The sequence below is a fragment of the Fringilla coelebs genome (genome assembly GCF_963513975.1).
Source record: "Fringilla coelebs genome assembly, chromosome: 3".
In the NCBI taxonomy this organism is placed as follows: Eukaryota; Metazoa; Chordata; class Aves; order Passeriformes; family Fringillidae; genus Fringilla; species Fringilla coelebs.
In genome coordinates this window covers 7,965,493-7,983,707 of record NC_140030.1, presented here as the reverse complement: position 1 = coordinate 7,983,707, position 18,215 = coordinate 7,965,493, and the positions used below count along the sequence as shown (strand labels likewise).

At 43.6% G+C, this 18,215-nt stretch overlaps 2 protein-coding genes across 7 annotated transcripts in view; both read left to right on the top strand.

The window, feature by feature from the left end:
* Positions 1-14,737, top strand: part of UBXN2A (UBX domain protein 2A) — a 28,558-nt gene extending 13,821 nt beyond the window's left edge. For 3 of the 6 annotated variants that reach the window (XR_014616017.1, XR_014616018.1, XR_014616019.1), the window contains 5 exons: positions 1,028-1,137; positions 2,706-2,846; positions 8,978-9,142; positions 11,916-13,951; positions 14,010-14,735. Coding sequence is in view for 1 of the 6 variants with exons in the window: in XM_084202257.1 (XP_084058383.1) it covers positions 1,028-1,137; positions 2,706-2,846; positions 8,978-9,142; positions 11,916-12,204 (705 nt within the window). In the remaining 5 variants the exon portion in view is untranslated. Of the gene's footprint in view, positions 1-1,027; positions 1,138-2,705; positions 2,847-8,977; positions 9,143-11,915 lie in introns of all 6 variants that reach the window. The other 3 variants (XR_014616016.1, XR_014616015.1, XM_084202257.1) reach the window with 3 other exon arrangements.
* A 1,850-nt stretch (positions 14,738-16,587) lies between these two features.
* Positions 16,588-18,215, top strand: part of MFSD2B (MFSD2 lysolipid transporter B, sphingolipid) — a gene marked incomplete at its 5' end in the record, with an annotated part of 36,276 nt that continues 34,648 nt past the window's right edge. Inside the window, one exon of the mRNA XM_084201673.1 lies at positions 16,588-16,663. Coding sequence (XP_084057799.1) covers positions 16,588-16,663 — 76 coding nt within the window. The remainder of the gene's footprint in view (positions 16,664-18,215) is intronic.

The window sequence follows — 18,215 nt, the reverse complement described above, 5'->3', positions numbered from 1 at the left end:
GAGTTTTTGATGGAATCTAATCTTGCTGAGTGCTGTCTACTTCTTTTGACAGATCACCCAATGGAAAGACAAGGAATTCTATTCAGCAGTTTGCACATGCTGTTTATTTATGTAGCGATCGCTTAACAAGTCAAACTGAAATAAAAAAACAAACCAACAAACTTGTCAGGTGCTATCAAGCCTTATTCAAACTAATTTTCAGCTGAGGTGAATTCTGCATTTGTGGCCTCATCTGTGGCCAAGTATCTGCCAAGACAATGTTATTGCAGGGATCAGACCTCAATAACCAAATGTTTCTTTAAATGGCACAGTGCATTAATATGAAAATATGATCTCAAATATCCATCTTACAGTTGGAGAGATTTCAGTAAACATTGCAATGGCTACAAGTTGGAGTAGTGGATGATTTCTGGCAAAGTGAAGGAATTACTGAGAATTTATTTTTTCATTACCCTAACCAGCAAGGTTTTGAATGCACCCAGGAATTCCAGGGTAACATAAGTATATGACTGTCTGAAAGTAAATTTTCTGATACTTGCTTCATTTCCTGAGTGAAAGGCTTCTGCGTGCATCATCTCAATGCCTTTACTTTGAGAAAATCCTCCTGAATGATTGGAACAAGGTTTTACCCTAATAAATCCCCAGCTGGACTATTCTGGCACTTGGTGTTCTAACACTAGGCATGTATGCTCTCAAATTAGCTCTTGAAGAGTTGCAGCTGGCTGGGATAGTCCAGCTCTTTTTTTTTTCTTTTTCCTCTGCTGAATTGAGAGAGTGTTCTTGATCTAGGAAGCCAAAATGACTGGGGGAAGGTTTGTTTATAACCTTGATTGACACAAGATACTTAGAAATGTCACTTACCCCTTGCAGTTGGTGTGCCTGTTGGCATGGGGCCAAGGCAGATTACAGTGAGCCTGCTCTCAGTATTTTTAGTCCATGAAGTGGATGATTTATAATCACAGGGTATGTGTGTGTACCAGGCTTCTTTTTCATCAGTGTTATAATGAGAATTGTTCTTAATATGTAGGTTGATGTAATCATTAAACTTTGGAAAAATGGGTTTACGGTAAATGACGGCGAACTTCGGAGCTATGCTGATGTTGCAAACCAGCAGTTCTTGGACTCCATTAAAAAGGGGTAAGTGAGTTTTGTGTTCTTAACCTGCCTGAGTTAATGTGCTTTGGGCAGCACTTAGCTTATGCTCTAAATTTTTTACGTGGCTTTGCTGCACTGAAGTGTCCCTGTAGGAGCACAGGCGCTGCCAGTCTCGTCCTGCAGTGCTAATGGCTGTTGGAACATCAACAGGTTTAACACAGCTCTCAGTGGCAGTAGTTGTACAGTTGCTGATGAATAGATAAAAGCCAGTGTTGGCAGGGGGCACAGCAGGTGCACAATGAAATAAAGAATAAATCAGTGCCCGATAAGAGCTACAGATCAAATGGTATTTTGACTAATGAACTCAGTGCACAAGGGGTTGAGCATTTCTGGTTTTATGGTCTTTGTTTTCTTTTTGTGGATGAAAAGCCTTAAATGGGCACAGATGTTCTATGTAGCATCAAGCAACTCTGATCAGTCTTAAATTGCTGACATTTTTCCAAGCACAAACTTGCTGTTGTGTATATATATATCAATCTTACATAAATTCCTGTGTTAATGGCCATCTTACATTTTTCCCTGTGTTGGAAGTTTACCTGCTGTCCTGATTTCTGCTACTGTTTGCAGTTGTTGCTTTGAAAAAGGAGTTTGACCATACTAACCAGTGTTAGTTTGAGCCTTTAATTTGTAGTCTGTTTCCTCCTGTACAAATGGAGAGGAGAATATAATTTTATGGATAATGTAATTTAATACCTCCTTATCAAGCATGTGAAATTACTAAGTCACTATATTTTTCTTTTCCATATTTTGCTAGGCCACCAAAAATACTAATTTTACACTATTTCTCCTGTGTGTCTTTCACCTGTGTTACTTCTCATAGCAATTAACTGCACTGTTTAAAGCCCTTTGTGTGCATTCATCAAAAGTTTGCCAGTTTTATTCCACTTTTTGCCTGTGAAGATGCTAATTATGAGATGGTTTCTGCATAATCATTGATGGTGGAGAGGCATTTAGTACAGCCCCTCTGCCAGCTGAGCCCCACCACCCAAAATTTTACTGTCTGCCTCAGAGCTCAGAGACAAAGGCATTGTTGTATTCTGCTTACTGCAATTAAAGCATTACCTAGGTGATGTTACTGCACTAAAGATTGGAGCTGTTAGTGATGATATAATTTTTAAAAGCTGAGATCTGTGTTTGTCATTAAACACATTGTGTCCAAACTCAGTTCTTCCTCTTTAAAAGCCTTTTTCTTTTTTTTTTCCTATAAGATAAAAAAATTGAACCCTTTGCAACAGTGCATGGCAACACTGAACTTCCTACACGTTATGTGTTTTGGGGTGTTAACTGCTGAGTAAATTTGAGCATCATTCAACAACTGGCATGATAGTGGTTTTTTTGTTATATACTTTCTAGTTAATTTGCTGTTCAGAAACTTGAAGTTATTTGTATGCTATGCACTTAACCTAACTCTTAGTAAATACTTGTGAAGTTTTTTTTTAAAAGCATCATCCTTGAAGGGCCAAATGTTGAACAGGTATTAATCATTGGTCTATTTTGTGTACTGAAAACAGTACTGTACTTCTTTTTTGACCTTTTTTTTTTTTCCTAAGGGAGCTGCCTTTTGAGCTGCAAAAAGTTTCTGATAAGGAAGAGGTAGAAGTGAAAGTGGAAGATAAAAAGGATAAGGTGTATTTGTCATCGAAAAAGCCAATGTTTCATCCCTTTTCTGGACATGGTTACAGATTAGGAAGGTGAGTAGGCTGATGTGATCTATGATTGAGTAGCTGAAGGGAACTATGGTGATTATAGTGAAGGATCAAAATTCAGGTTGCAAGCAATCTCTGGAGTTTTCTAGTCTAAGCTCCTGCTCAAAGTGGGGTCATCTGTGGAGACAGATGAGGTTACTTAGGCTTTTATCCAATTGGGTCTTGAAATCCCATAAGAGCAGAGGCTGTGCAGTGGCTGTGCAGCCTTGAGTGCTGTACTGTCCTTATGGGAAAGATTTTTTTCCCTATATCCAATCTGAATACCTCTCATTGGAATTTCTGTCCACCATAATGAGCATCACCCCCTCCTGCAGACCCTGGCAGGCTGCTTTTATGTGCCCCACAACAACCACCATCTTCCAGAGGCTGAGCAAGCTGCTCTCCTCCAGCATCCGCTGACAGTGTGAGTGCTCCATCCTGCAGGCATCTTGGTGTCTCTCCATGAAGCTTGGGGGATAATTGGCTCCCACAATCCACTGAACATGTTGCTGTGTTGATACAGCCAGGAAGCTCTTGGCTTTCTTTGTTCAAGGTCTCTATATTAGCAGAATTGTTTCCAGCTGAAATGCTGTCACTCTTCTATTCTGTGATTTTAGAGAAAAGAATTTCTTTTTAAGTTGTATTAGCAATAATTTGAGAAGAGGGGGGAGTATGACAATCCCATAAAGAGAACTGAAGAAGGAAGAGGTTCTTTTGCATTCTCTTAAAATGGTTCAGTAATTAATCATGCACGTATTGCAGTAAGGCATTTTAGCATTCTACAGTGATCCGTGTCTTTTTGTAGTTGGAGTGTGTCAGCTGCTCATGCCAATGCTGAAACTGGACTTGATTTACAACCAAACAGCTATTGTATTTTGGAAGGCTGTTGTAGGGCAACATGCCAGGAGTTCATTTATTTGATCCCTGTGAGTTTTGCTTACTCCAGCCACATGGTCTGCTTGACATATCCCTGTCATGCAGGACTTGTGTGCCTATAGAAGCAGGCTTTGGCCTAGGAACCAGGACGTGTTCAGTGACCAGGTGGCACTGCTGAGTGACCTGCAGGCTGGAGTTCCTAAGCTGTGGTGCAGCCTTAGGTGAACAGCTTGTTTCAATTAAGTGGGAAGGGTTTGGCTGCTAAGGCCCAGAGTTTGTGCTGAGGGAAAGCCTGACCTGGGCAGGAACAGCTGAGGCTGGGGAAGATGATAATGTGCAGAGCAAAAGACTGATAAAGGTAAAGGGTGAGTGGTTCCAGGCTGACTCAAAGAAGCAAGTATCTGTTTTATGAGTTTCATCTGTTTCTGTAGTACAGACCATTGAGTAGATATAATCGGGAAAATCTTCTCTTGAGAGATAGGTGAGATGCTGCAAGACTTTTCTTTTGGTGGCATGGAAATCCTGAGCAAACAGGGGTCTAGAACGTAACCTTGTTATATGTACAAGTAGAGCTGTTCATAACAAAACCAAAAAGATCTTCAGTGTGCTGGGTTTCTGCTGCTAACCAGTGCTAAATGCTAGGTTGTTCAGTGTCATGGTTTGACCCGGAAGTGAGTTTTTTTTGGAAAGTTATGGTCAAACCAATCAGTGGCCAGATGTGAAATTGGCACTTAGTGTGGCCACTGAGGATTTGGGTACGCCTCCGAGAACACACTCAGTGGGTTAAAAAGCAGAGGATTTAGAGAAGACCTTCCTCTTTGGAGTCCGGCCGGTGAGTTGCTCTGACCTCTCCCCTGCCCAGCGGCGTCTGGGCGGGGGAGGGGAGGCCATGCGGCCTGGGAAGGAAGGCCGGAGCCCCGGCAAGGTGCAGGGGTGGAGGAGTCCTGGGATGGTTTGGGCAGCCCCCCTGGGAGAGAGGATGATAGAGACTGTGCAGGCTGGAAATTTGTTATCTTGTGCTGGGAGCACAGCCAGGAGGAGAAAGTGGGGGGGGCGGCAGGTGCCCAGCTGCCAGCAGACCGGGCCGAGCTTTTAACCTTTTTGTGAATTTTTGGAAGCTGTAAAAACACTGATCCTCCCCAGCTGAGGAGTGAGAGGGGAAAGAGGATGGGAAAGAAGAAGAAGTTTGATTAGGTGAAGGAATGCTTGCAGATGAGAGTGCCCTAGGTGGAGGAGATGAGTGGAGTGGCTTTGGCTGGACTTTTCTCTTACACAGCCACGGGTGAAACCAAGTTCTTCTGATAATACAGAGACTGCTCCTTGGGGGAGGCGTTGGCTGGAAGCCAGGAGTGACAAGGCCGCGAGGAGAAGCGGAGAGAACAGAGACTGAGGGGGAGGGTGTGGTGGAGCCCTCTGCCTCTAGGGAAGGATCTCTGTTCCTGAGAGCCCCAGGCCCCAGGGGAAATAATATGGGGGGGACAGGTGTCCCAAATGGTGAGAGGCGGCCACTTCTTGGAACTGGGCAAAGCATTCTTAAAAGGACCTAAGGAGCAGTTTGGATCCATGGACAGTGGTGAGAGCGCTGGACATGGAAGGAAGATAGTCATCGCTACAGATTTTCTTCGGGCGGCTGCAGCGTGTGACATGGAAGCACTGGGGACTTTGCAGTGTTTTCCTGGGGAGGCCCATGGTGTGAGAGGAAGACTCCTCTCTCCTGATGAACTGGGGAGAGTGTGTGTGAAGGAGGGTATTGGAATTGAGGATTGATGTGTTAGAGGGGATTTGTTTGTTGGAGAGGTGGGGGGGGAGGAGAAGTGTTTTTGAAGATGTTTCCATTGTGGATTGTTGTGTGTAGTTTTTCCCTTTTCCCCTTTTGTGTCTATGTAGATTAATAAAATGTTGGTTTTTTTCCCTCCATTCCCAAGTTGGAGCCTGTTTTGTTCTGTTCCTGGGTCACATCTCACGGTAACCATTTTAGAGATCCACCTTTCATGGGGGCGCTGGCACTGTGCCAGGGTCAACCCATGACATTATGTCACTTGCTGTGCTCTGCCTTGCCTACAGCAAGTAATGATCTTGCTTCCCAGTAGGCAAGTTAGGTTTCAGAAACGTGCTAATCTGTGAATTTCGGTTCACTGGTCTTGTACACTGAGACATTCTACAACTTGCTCAGCATTTTTTATTTTTTTCCCATTCTTCCTTGTCTATTCTGTGCTGTGTTATCAAAGCCTTTTCCTTAAAAACAAGTAAATTTTAGTGCTGATGAGCCATAAGTGTTCCTACTCCATAAAGTAACAGCTCACTTTCTGCTGTTAATAAATGTCCATTGTATGAATACACCACACTTGCAGAGAAGAGCTTTGTGGGGCAGCAGCAGAGCTGGCTGAGACCTGGAACAAGTTTTAAGCTATAGAATTCGTTTTCTACAGTTGCATTTGTGTGATTAGTCAGAAATGAGAGAGACAAATGACTGAAGAGTTTACTTTAGCTTATAGCCTAGCTAAATCTCTGCTTAGCAAATAAACTTATAAAATTTATCTTGTATATTTTGTCAAGTGTTTCCAGGTGGAGGGATTTTGTAATGGATGAACCATTTTGAATTGGTCTGTTGACTGGTTCTCAAAACTTTTGATGGAGGATCTGGAAGTAACATATATGTTGATATAGCTCAGAGAAGCTTGATCCTATGCCTTTTTGTTCTACAGGAGGAATAAGGAAGACATATAAAAATTTTCCAATGTGCCTTATGAACCTGTGTAATTAATGGGTATACTCTGTTTTATCTATCACTGTCCAGCTGAATTTCATTGTTTGGTATTTATGACTAGATTTGCAACACCACTTTTCTATTGAGCTAATCTATGCATCTTTGAGACAGCCTCAGAAACATGTTAATTAAACTATTGACTGAAATCCCTTGTAGCAAAGCAAGCTTGCTCTGTAACCTCATTAGGCTAAAACATTGTGTGTCAAGCTGCCTAACCATCAGTCAGGGTATGATACCTAACTGCTGGGCTTTTTCTTGTCAGAAAATTGACAGGATGCTCTTAGGTCTCTTCGATCTCTAGTTTACATCTTCTGTTGAAAATCTTATAAAAGGAATAAGCCTTAAAAGGAGTTATAGTGCTTCGATCTCAGGGGAATAAAGACTTAGATTCTTGGGTTTTGGCTTTAGTCAAAACTCCCACCACTAGATGGCTTTATCTGTCAGCTCTGCAAGAGAAAAGTTTTCACATATAGAAGTGCTTTAAATCTTGGTGAATACAGATGCTCTAACTTTCTCTTAAAGCTTCACTTAATGTGCTGGCTTAAGTCTCACACACACTTGCTATCGAAAGAATCACCTCCAGTGCCTGTTGCATGTGGAGATGTGGCTGTGAAGGAGGTTGGTTTGGGAATGACACCAAAATCTGTGTCCTTCAAGGCAGTTGTCTGAGCTACAGCTGTGACTGATGTAGCCCAGCCCAGCCCAGCCTGAGCCAGACACCATGGCTGAACACATCTGCAGCCTCTGCTGTCCTGGAGGCAGCTCACTCACAGGAGTTCTACAGTGTCTGAACCAGCAACTGAACAGGAGACAGCAAGAGCTGGGCATTGCTGGACTGAAGTATGACTTGAAATTTAGGGGTTTTTTTCTCTGCTTGCAGAACTGTTTAATCTTATCTTGCTGATACTCAAGCTTTTTTCCTGATCTGGAGGACAATTGAGTTTTATTTTCTATTGAGATCAAGCATGAACAGAAGCTGTTTGTGAGGCAGGTGGATGCTAGTACATTAGTAATACCAGAACATACTAGTAATGCCAGAATATTTTACAGATGTGCCTCTTGTAATTTGTTGGTGCCAAGTCCTTGTGCCCCAGCTGATTTCTGTGTAATGCAAAGCAGTTCTGTGCCTTTTACCTGTCTCCAGTCACAGTGAACATCTCTTATTGCTCACTTGGAAATGAGATTTCTTGATTCTCATTTTTTTTGCTGAGTTTCTGTGAAAGATACCGAAAAGTGCCTCTGCTGGCTCATGAGCTAGAAATTAGGGCAGCACTTAAATGGGCAATAAAAGTTTTTGAAATAGCTCTGACTGAACTTGCACTTAAGACTCCAGCTTTATTAGCCTGAACAAATTAATTCTTTAGGTAATAATAAATTAACTTTGACTTTTCTGCTTTATGGATAAACTAATACAGGTACAAGAACATAAGAACGGGGTTTGTCTGCAAAGCAGGTGTGCAGCATAGTTATGACAGTTACTCACAGTTACCCACTTCAGTTACCCACTTTTCTCTCAAGAAGCTGTAACTCACTAGTTTTCTGTGCAAAGAGAGCTTTTCTGCAAACTTCCATGTAGTGTCCATGTAGTCTGTGACCACAGCTGAGCTCAGAGGAGAAATGGTAACTCTTTAAATCACTGCTATTGTTCTGCAAGCAAACATCTGGTTATACTCATGGGAGCTGAGACTGCCCATTGGATCAGGCCCAGTGAGGATTTAAACTGTACATGCTGAACAAGCTTAGTCATGAAAGAAGCACTAAGCTCTAGGCATTTCTTCAGCATAACATTTTTTGCCAGCAGTTTTTTTGTTAGTATTTTAAGACTATGCACTTGGACTGAGGTTGATGTATTCTGTTAAGTCATTTTATGAATCTTTGCCCCTGTGGTTTGGTCAGCTGTGGAAAATGCTTTAGGAAAAGAAATCCAACTGCTGTTTGCATCAGTCTGGATTTTTCACATTAAGTCAATTTTTCTGATAGATGAGTAATTCTTCTAAGCTGAGATAGATGATGCTGGAGTCTAAATCAAGGCTAACAACATTCAGTTAAATTGAATTACTGTAATCACATTATGCTGAAAATTAACTTTGAGTATGCAAATTCAATACTCAACCCCCTGTAAATTTCACCTGTGTGATTAGAGTACAAAAATGCATGAAGAATCTTCAGACAGTTTTGTCTCTTGTACATTCATATTTAATCCTCTGATATGTAAAGCTCCTTTCCATCTTATAAAAATGTTAAACACAAGCAAGCTGAAATTCTTTAGCATGTTTTAGTCTGTAAGTGAAAATAATGGCATATGTGTAGGGAAAAAAAAAAGGAAGAAATTAAAAAGCTGATATTTATGTTAATGTTCCTATATTTGTTAAAATAAAAAGTCATCAGCCCAGTCTGCTATGGGGCAGAAAGCTCCAGAAGCAGAGGTCTGGGGGGAAGTTTGAGCTTGCATGTGAATACAGAAGCCATAACCTCATGTGACTTTTCTTTTCAGTGCTACTCCAAAGATAATATCTAAAGTGAGAGATGATCATCCAGGGCCTGATGACAAAAGACACCTGCCTTTAGTACCCTTGAATGACTTGGAGCCTGTCACCAATGTCCAGATCTGGTTAGCTGATGGGGAAAGGATAATTCAGAAATTCAATGTTTCTCACAGGTAGGATTTATTTAACCACTGTCATATATGTTTGCATCTGAACTATGTGCCTTAATGCCTGTACATTTAAGTCTTTAATTGTTATGACTAATCTACCTCCTTGGTAGACTGCTCTTCAGTTGTATTTGGAAAACCTTTGAAATTTTGAGAAACCTTTCAGCTGACAAGAGAGCATAAGAGAAATGTGAACTGTTAAAAGTCAGCTCATAATAAATCTGAGGAAACTGTAGAAGTTCTTTGTAGGTTAGTGAAAGTTAAGGGGTACGTATTGCTCATTACTAGAAGAAGTAGCTTTTAACATGATAGATCTCTCACAAAACAACTACATCTGGAACAAATGGCTTAGTAAAAAGCCTGCTGGTCATTGGGCATAGGCAGCACCACATGTGAGAGCTGGAGAAAGGGACTTAGAGTTGAGCCAGAGAAAGCTCTGGGGAGGGCTGGAGTTGGTGCACTGGGCAGGGAGGTTCATCCCCTGCATGTACAGAAAAGAATGCACACAGTGTGTTTAATTCTTAATTAATAAAAATTCTGGTTCCCAAAGAGGCTTAGAAATGAGGATAATGTCAGAAGGTGTCAGCACAGTACATGTATGCAGGAGCTTTGAGAAAGTGGCATTAACACCTTACCATTAAATTGTAGAGCTACTGTCTTTAGAGACCTTTCTCAAATCTGAATTTAAGAAATTCCTGAAGTACTGTACAGTTGTGTCATGTGGAAAGGATATGTTGCCTGTGCTTCTCTGTGAAACAGTTTGAAGGTATCACAAATTTAATACAACCCAGGCTGCTGTCAGAATAAACTTTGTATATCTGTGGCTAGTCAGAAGGAAAGCTCAGCTGTTGAAGGTTAATGACTGTAGTGTTGTCTTTGACTTGTACTAATTTTTTACTGTTAGCAGCCGGATATATGAACTGAAACACTGTTGTGATATACTGCTGAAGGATAAATTGCTATTTTAATTATCAATACTTCATTGAAGGGCGTCATATCTCAATTATTCCAGGTCCCACACACTTAAGTATATTTAGAAGCTTTTTGTCTTCATAGTAAATAGCCATTTGAACAGCTGCTAAGTGCTTTTGAGAGGAAAAAAAACATCTGAGATAAGCAGAAAAACAGCTTTACTGGTGTAATGCTCTTTCTGAACTACTGTGCAATAAATATTCTATCATAACATAGCCTCTTGTCACAAGACCAGCACGTTTGTGCTGTACACAGTACTTGTGTATAACCTGATAAGAACCAGAGGGAAATCCTTTTAGAGCACGTATCCTTAAGAGTGATGATTGCATACACAGCACTCCTTTCAGTGCACAAGACAGCTATTTGTTAACTAAGGTATAGATTAATAGCATGTAACACATATGTAGCATATTACCCAGTGTCTGGGTAAATTGATGACTTCTAGCTTTTTGCAGTTAGATTGTGTAGGTGCCACAGTAACTACTGGCTTAGATGTGGGTTGATTGCTGGTGAAAGATGGGAGCAGAAGCATTGTAGTGTTGCAGTGTGGGAGATTGAGACATGAGAGTGCAGCAACTAGGAGAGCAGAGCTGTAGGAACAGCACACAGAGCTGTGTCCTGGTTTGAGTTGTGTCCCCTCTTCAGCACTGTGTTAGTGTGACCCTGGAGCATCAGGTATGGAGCCTGGCAAGAAACTTGCTCACTCAGAAGCAGAGAGCTGGTGGCTAATTGCCTGAGTTCCTCTTGGAACCCAATGAAATTTGATATAATGCATGTAGACACCTGCAAATGTCCAACCAAAAAATTTAGTCCTACTTGGGGTTTTTCAGTCTCTTGACTTACAAGACCAAGCAGTGTCTCTGCATTGAGGTCTGCATGCGCAGGAATCAGTTTTTGCTTTGCTGGCTGTGTCTGTCCTGGTGAGTGTGGCTAAGGCATGGAAACTCTTGGGCATCTGCTAAACTGTTAGGATGGCATTGCCCCAAGGCAGCCAGCACTCCTCAGTCAATAAGTAACCATCTATGGTTCAGCTGTTAGCTCAGGTCCTGGACCATTGCCAGGAGACAGTGAACTTCATGGGAGACCCTGTGCATGGGGGAGAGGAAGGATGAATTTAGGAATTTGCCAGCAGCCAGTCTGCCAGTTGGCCTCAGGACCAGAGAATGGACATTGACACTATGTTAATTTTATTCATATAGATGTATGTTCTCATCTTCATTGTTTAATTAGTCAATCCTGATTCTTCCGCAGCAAAGCTTTTCTTGCTCAGTTGTTGCAAGGATCTTTTCAGACAGATTGAGTCTGTAGTGAATTCACCATGCCCCTGCTTTGGAAGGATGGGACCTTACTTAGACCTAGTCAATGTATCAGCTGTCCAAATAGTTTTTTGCAAAGTCTTTTTCTTAATTTTTATTATGGTTCTGCTACATGAACCATGCACTGGAGGCTTCTTTATTCTAGCTCTTGGCTGCAGAACCCTCAGGTCAGAGCTCCACCAGCTGGTTAGGAAGTGGTAGGTTTGTGTAACTACCATCTGAGCCACAATAGTGCATTTGAGTGCTCAGAATAAGATACTCATGCTTGTCTCCTTGGGACTACTCAGAGCATGCAGACCTTGGTCCTTGCCTCCCAAGTGGATCAGGCATTTCAGGATACCACCTCATCTGTCTTGCTCCAGTTCTGTGTGTCAGGCATTCCATGCAGTGGCGTTTCATTCCTGTCCCATGGTGGCTGTGTGTGTTACGCACGTGTGTGGGGATTGCAGTGCCAAAACTCTAACACTGAGTTTTTATTTCTCTCTTCTCAGAATCAGCCATGTCAGAGACTTCATAACAAAGTACCAAGGATCTGAGGGAAGTGTTCCCTTCACACTGACCACCTCCCTGCCTTTTCGAGAGCTCCAGGATGAGACACTCACGCTTGAGGAAGCAAAATTGCAAAACGCCGTTGTTGTTCAGAGACTTCGGAAAACAACTGAACCTTTCAGACTCTTAGTGATAAAAGAACCTGACAATGACTACAAAAGTGCTGCTACACCTAATGGACAACTCAAGAACGAGCAAAAAAATGCTATCAAGAGTACAAGATCAAATTAGCTTTATAACTGACCAAAAATTATCTGCAGGGTGAACTAGGCAAAACCAAAAATGTAACCAGCAATATGTGGATGCCCTCACATCCTCATGCACTGTGCTCTTAGAGAGCAGAATGGGTGCTGTGCTGTCATCTGCTATAATAGAGGTATTTTCAGCTAAATTGGGTAGTCAGATCCTGGCTGTATAATGTAGCAGAGCTAACTGTACAGCAGATCATCCTTAGAATTTCCTTAGGTAAAAAGCTTCTTAGTATTTAATAAATGGGTCTAGGTGGAACAGTTCTCTAAAACTTAACTACTGATAGCACCTTTTAAGGAAAAATAGTATTTATTTTTGCACTTTGGACTAAAGTGAAACATTTCACTTACATTGTAGTGTAAACTGCTGCAGTTTGCATTCTTCTCACAGTAACTCTTTGACATCCAATACTGCAAGCAAGCTCACATTTGAACTCTACCTTGAAAATCTTCAGGATGTAACTTTTGTCCCAAGATCTGCAGTGTAATAATGTTCTGTCAAGTCTTCACATGGTGGTAGGTGCATGTGTGAGAAGATACAAGCAAGGTAGTTTGGTGCATACTGCATATGAAGTGCCTCAAAGTAAGCTCTGAAGGAATTGTTCTTATCAATGGTTGAAGTGGTTTCTACTTCTTTTGGGCTGCTACGGGTGTCTTGCAGGTCAGGTGATGTTAAACTACCTAGCTCATTAGCATAGGGACCCACTTGTAGCTTTGTCACACAGAAACTTCAGCTTTTTTGGCTGTCACCAAGCAAGAGTAGTAGTTGAGAGGGACAGAGTTGTTTTTGTACTGTTTATCTGCCTCTGTCCTGAACTGCCCAGCTGATGGAGACACTAGTTGCATGTGGTCAACTTTCAAAGCTGTTGAAAATCCTTACTTGAAAACTGACATTTTTCTCTCCACTTTGCCCCATTTCCAACCAAATCTTTTATTTTGCTGTTCATGTACTTGAGGCATAAAGTTTGTAGCCAACTATTTTGTGTTTTGCTAAAAGAGAACACAACAGAAAGACTTAATGTTTTGTACTGTGCTTACTAAGCCTGTGGGTTTGTGAACGGAACTAAAATCTCCAGGTAAGACATATCCCAGGATCTTCAGCGAGTCCTGACTCCTCTGTGCTACCTCTGCCAAAGGATGGTTTTTGGAGTTGTAGTTCTTTTGTGTGGTTAAGTGAAAGTTGGGTTTGGGTTTTCCTGGTTTTGTTCTAAATAGAAAATTACTTTGTTGGAGCAACTTCATTGGAGCAACTATTCTAAAAAGTAGTGAGACCTCAGACTAGGGATGTACTCTCCTTCATTCCCAGGGATATAAAACTGGTTTTGCTTCAGCATCTCTCATGGTGTGCTTGAAATAAAAGTCAACTGGGCAAATACCTATTTAGTGTCCTCAGAAAACAAATCTCTGGAAACTATGCCTTTAAACACTTTCCAGTGCTATAAACTTCCTGTGCTACTGTGCCATTCAGGTTTATGTAGCAAGTGGTACAATTAAATTTTCTTTGCTCTTGCACTGACTCCTGTATGAAAAACAAAAATCTATGTGCGGACAAATACATTAGTAAAATTGAAAAGACTAACCACCTACAGACACAGCTCTAATCCTCAGTACCCAAAGCTTCCTGAACAGGAAATTTTATTAATCAGTGCTTTCAAATTTGTCTTAATATAAAACCTGGTACTAGAAAAGCACATGTGGTTCATTGTGAGTTCAGTTGTTCTGTCTAAAAGGTGCATTAAATGTTAAAGCTAACAGTTTCATTGTGAGTTCAGTTGTTCTGTCTAAAAGGTGCATTAAATGTTGAAACTAACAGTGTACTACTATTCATGCATTTGCAGCACAAAAATTTGAGGAAATATATAGTGTAAGTTTGAAATTGGAAGGGAGGAGTGTAAAATTCTGAAGTGGGTAAATTTCACTTGCTATCCATTGGAAGGAGCAGTAAGTTTGGTATTTCAGTGTTGATTCATGTCTGCTGCCAGCATTTTAAGAGATTGGACAGTTAGGTGCTTGACTAAAACAGCTGTCTGACTGCAGCTTTGGTGTACTTGAGTGTGCATTTGCAGTTTGAAAGTGTCATGATCTTAATTACAAAATGAGAGAAAATCTTTGAAAAATCTGTGATGCTGGCTGCATTAATTTCAGATTAGAAAATATCTTTAAATAAAGGCAACAAACTGTGATTGAATAACTTATTTCCTAATTTGGAGAAAATCTTTAGAATTAATAGAAGACTTTCCTAAATCTAATTGGTTTTGATTTAGCCACCTGTAGTGTCTGTAGATAGCAATTGTGCATTGGTCAAACAACAGCATAATTGGCTTGATCAGTGCTAGAATTTGTGAAACACACAAATACCATCAGTTATTCATTGTTTCTTCACCAGCCTTTGCTATTTTGAGTAAAGCCTGTGCCTGAAGATACAGTACAGCAAAACTGAAACAGCCAAAAGAAAAACAGCAAAAGGAAATGTTTTCTGTATTTTCCCTTTATAAAGAAACAGGCAAATACAGGAAGTAAGTGTTTGATGTGTATGAAGACAGTGTGTGAAAACAAAACATAAATGTTGAATTTGATGCATACCTTGTATTTAGCTTGGTACTGGCCCGTCTGTCTCTGTTCTGAACCTTATCTGGCCTCAGCCTCTAGAGACCCCCTTCACAGAGTTCTCAATAAGGTGTGTTAGGGCCACAATCTTTTTTGTTTAAGGTCTGGTTTTTAGAAAATTCTTTAATGCCTTGTTCAGAATTTTGCAAATACGCTGAAATTATTATTACCAAACAAGGCTGCACATGATTTTAAAACCAGTATGGTTTGATGTCATGGCGTGGTTTGCAGTGCCTGCCCAGTAGCCACCAGGTGCCCCTGTCAGGAGCAGAGCCCTTCAAATCGGTCACACCAAAAAGCCCTGGGTGTAGAGATTGATTAGTCATCATCTCCCCGAGACAAGCAGCTCCCAAGTCCTGTTGGCTTCGTTAAACCCTCTTCTCTTAGGCTACCTCACTGTTGAAAGGATTCATACTTCAAAATGCAATTTGTATTTCCTCTGATGCCGGGCTTGTGTGCAAGAGCACTTTCCCAGGGGCAGGGTGGTGATGAACTCCCGTATCCTAGATAAGAGTGTTGGCTCGGGGGCAGCAGAATCACAGAATCAATGAGGTTGCAAAAGACCTCTGAGATCATCGCGTCCGACTTAGGGCCGATCACCACTTTGTCAACCGGACCCCGGCACCGAGTGCCACATCCAGTCTTTCCTTCAACAGCTCCAGGCCCGGTGCCTCCACCGCCTCCCTGGGCAGCCCCTGGCCATCTCTATCCACCCCAAGGGCAGAAGTAGGAGCCGCTGTCCCCGCAGCGTGTCCCGGCTCAAGGGCGGCTGTTGTGTGATGTCCGTCCCGCTGACAGCGTGCTGTCCGGCGTGGTTCTACATCCCTGCACATCGGGAAACCGCGCATCTCTACAAGGGACACAGGAGCCGTTTTGAGGCTGGATCAAAACTGCCCCGGCCCCCTCCACCCCCGCTCCCCGTCCTTGAGGCCCGCACGCTGTGGAGCTGCCCCGCTCCTCTCCCCACGGAGGTGCCGGGGAGGGTCCGAGGGCGCGGGCTGTGGGGGCTCGACGGGGCGGGGGATCCCTGTCCCGGGCCGTGAGGGCAGTACAGACGCCTTCGCCCCTCCAGGGCGCTGGGAGAGGGCGGCGAGGACACCGCCCGCTGTCCCTGGGCTCCGCTCGCCGCCCCGCCCCGGGCGCGCAGGTGTCGCTCGGGGTGGGATGTCCGCGGTGCCATGGCGGGGGCTGCGAGGGACACCCCGGCGGGCCAGCAGGAGGTAGGGGCTGTGAGGGGCAGGGCGGCGGTCGGAGGGCTTGGGGAGCCCCTCGGACACAGCCCTGGGCGAGAGCGGGGTCCCGCCACGCCACAGCGGGCGGGTCGGGGGCACTCGGCGGGGCCGGGGCAGCCCGGACGCCCTGAGGCCGCCCAGGTTTGTGCGGGGCTTCGTGCGCGGCCCCAGCCAGTCCCTGGAATAGCTCTTGGACCCTTCCCGCCGCCCCTGCGCCCGCCGGGCAGCGCCGCAACCCCGGCGCTTTCCCTGGAATGCGCCGCACGGGATTCGCTCGCTGGCCGCTGCGGTGCCGGGGAAAAGCGCCTTCCCTTCCCACCTCTGTCCCCTCCAGGGCTGCCGCCCGGACCCAGGCAGGTGGGATGCGGGAGGCAGGTGGGGTTCGCTCCCCCGGAGCCTCAGAAACTCCCAGTTTCCCGGGGTGTGTTATGGTGTGACCGCGGGTATCCCACGCTGCCTGCTCAGGCTCCTGCTCGCCGCGGGAGGAGCGGCAGGCAGGTGAGGGTGAGCGAGGACTGCCCCACTCCATGGCTCTTGAGGGAACACCAGGTGAAACTGGGAAGGGGCAGCTTCCAAACATAGCGGATGAGGAAGCCTTCCACAGTGTGTTGGGGAGCATTCAGCCCATGGAGCTCTTCAGACAGCTGGCACGTCCTGTTCGGGCTTGAATTTCTGTGTTTGGAAAGCATCTGGGTGAACTCATGGCATAAGCCTGATCTTTGTGTCACGGAGTTCCTCGGAGCTGCGTTGCCAGCAGCTGGAAGAATATCCTGAGAAAGCACCTCTGTACCCCACCTTAATCAGACGCCCTTTTCTAGGTGTCTGCGCACAAGCCCTGCTCCCGTTTCCTTCCACTCGAGGGTGGGCTGATGTCACTAACTAGCCTGAAACCAGTCCTCAAGATGCTCACTGTGAGGGACCTGGGATGCCACCCGTGGCTGCCACACTCGTGCTTTCAAGAGGCAGTTGTTTGGTCACTCGCAGAACAGAAACATTACCAGTGTAATGTTAATTCCGCGTTGAGAGAAAAGCTGACTCAAAAGCTGCTCCTCGCTAGCTCCATTTCATTGTTTCTCAGATAAACCTAGACTAGCATTTATCTTTGAGTCACAGGTTTCGCTCTCTGTTCCTACTGCTTTTAAATTACTTGTTGGTTCAGTTCTGGACTCCACTGATAACGAATAGCTCAGGACAAAACTCTGCGGCTGCAGTAACACAGTTGCTGAGTTGTTTTAACTGAGCTGAAACACTTTCTGTAGAAATAAGGTGTTCTGCTATAAATATTGTATTCAATTTCTGTTCTGTTGGGGAAGGGAAAATTTACAAGTATGGTTTTAACTTACAAGAGAATTAAAAATAAAGGAACTACGGTGTAGGAGAAGCATTAATTTTCCATAACAACGTTTAAGCTTTCTATTTAAGGAGTAAAATCAAATCGCTCAGCTATTATGCTTTCTTGGTTTGCCTCGAAACACAATTAAATTTGATATGATGGGAGCATGTATAAGTGAGAAATTGTCAAGCTAATCTGAGAACAAAAAAAATGTGTAACTTTCTTTGACCTTCTGTCCTCTTACCTCTCATGCCATCATCTCACATTTCTCCTAAAGCTTGTAGAAGCAATTTGATGTTGATGTTCAATTACACCACAGGGGTCTCAAAACAAAATTTTGATAGTACTTTTATGTTTCATTCCTTATTTGACCTATGCATTTCTGTCTCTAATGATTTGTGGAGTGCTTTCAGCTTGCTGATGAACCTGCACACGTGAAGAAACTTTTGCTGGATTTCACAGGAGTCAAGCATTTTGTGGTTTTTGAGGAAGCAATGCAGCAGGGACACCCAGCCCTTGGAGGAAAGCCCTGCGTGCTGCTGATAGCCAGAGCTCTGCCGTTGGGCAGGCAGCCCTGCTCGGTGTTATCCTGCTGCTGTCAGCATCTCTGAGCAGTGTCATGCAAACCCAACCAAGGCTGGGGGACTTGCTGCTGTAGATCCTGTAGCAGACAGCTGCCATCTGCTGTAGATCCTGTAGCAGACAGATGCCATGTGCACCTTCTGTGCCCTTAATTGTAGGAAGTTAGAGAGAAGGAAATGTTTCAGCTTTACTGGTGCAGGGTCCAACCTTCATTTTGCCACTTTCCATTGGGTACTGAGG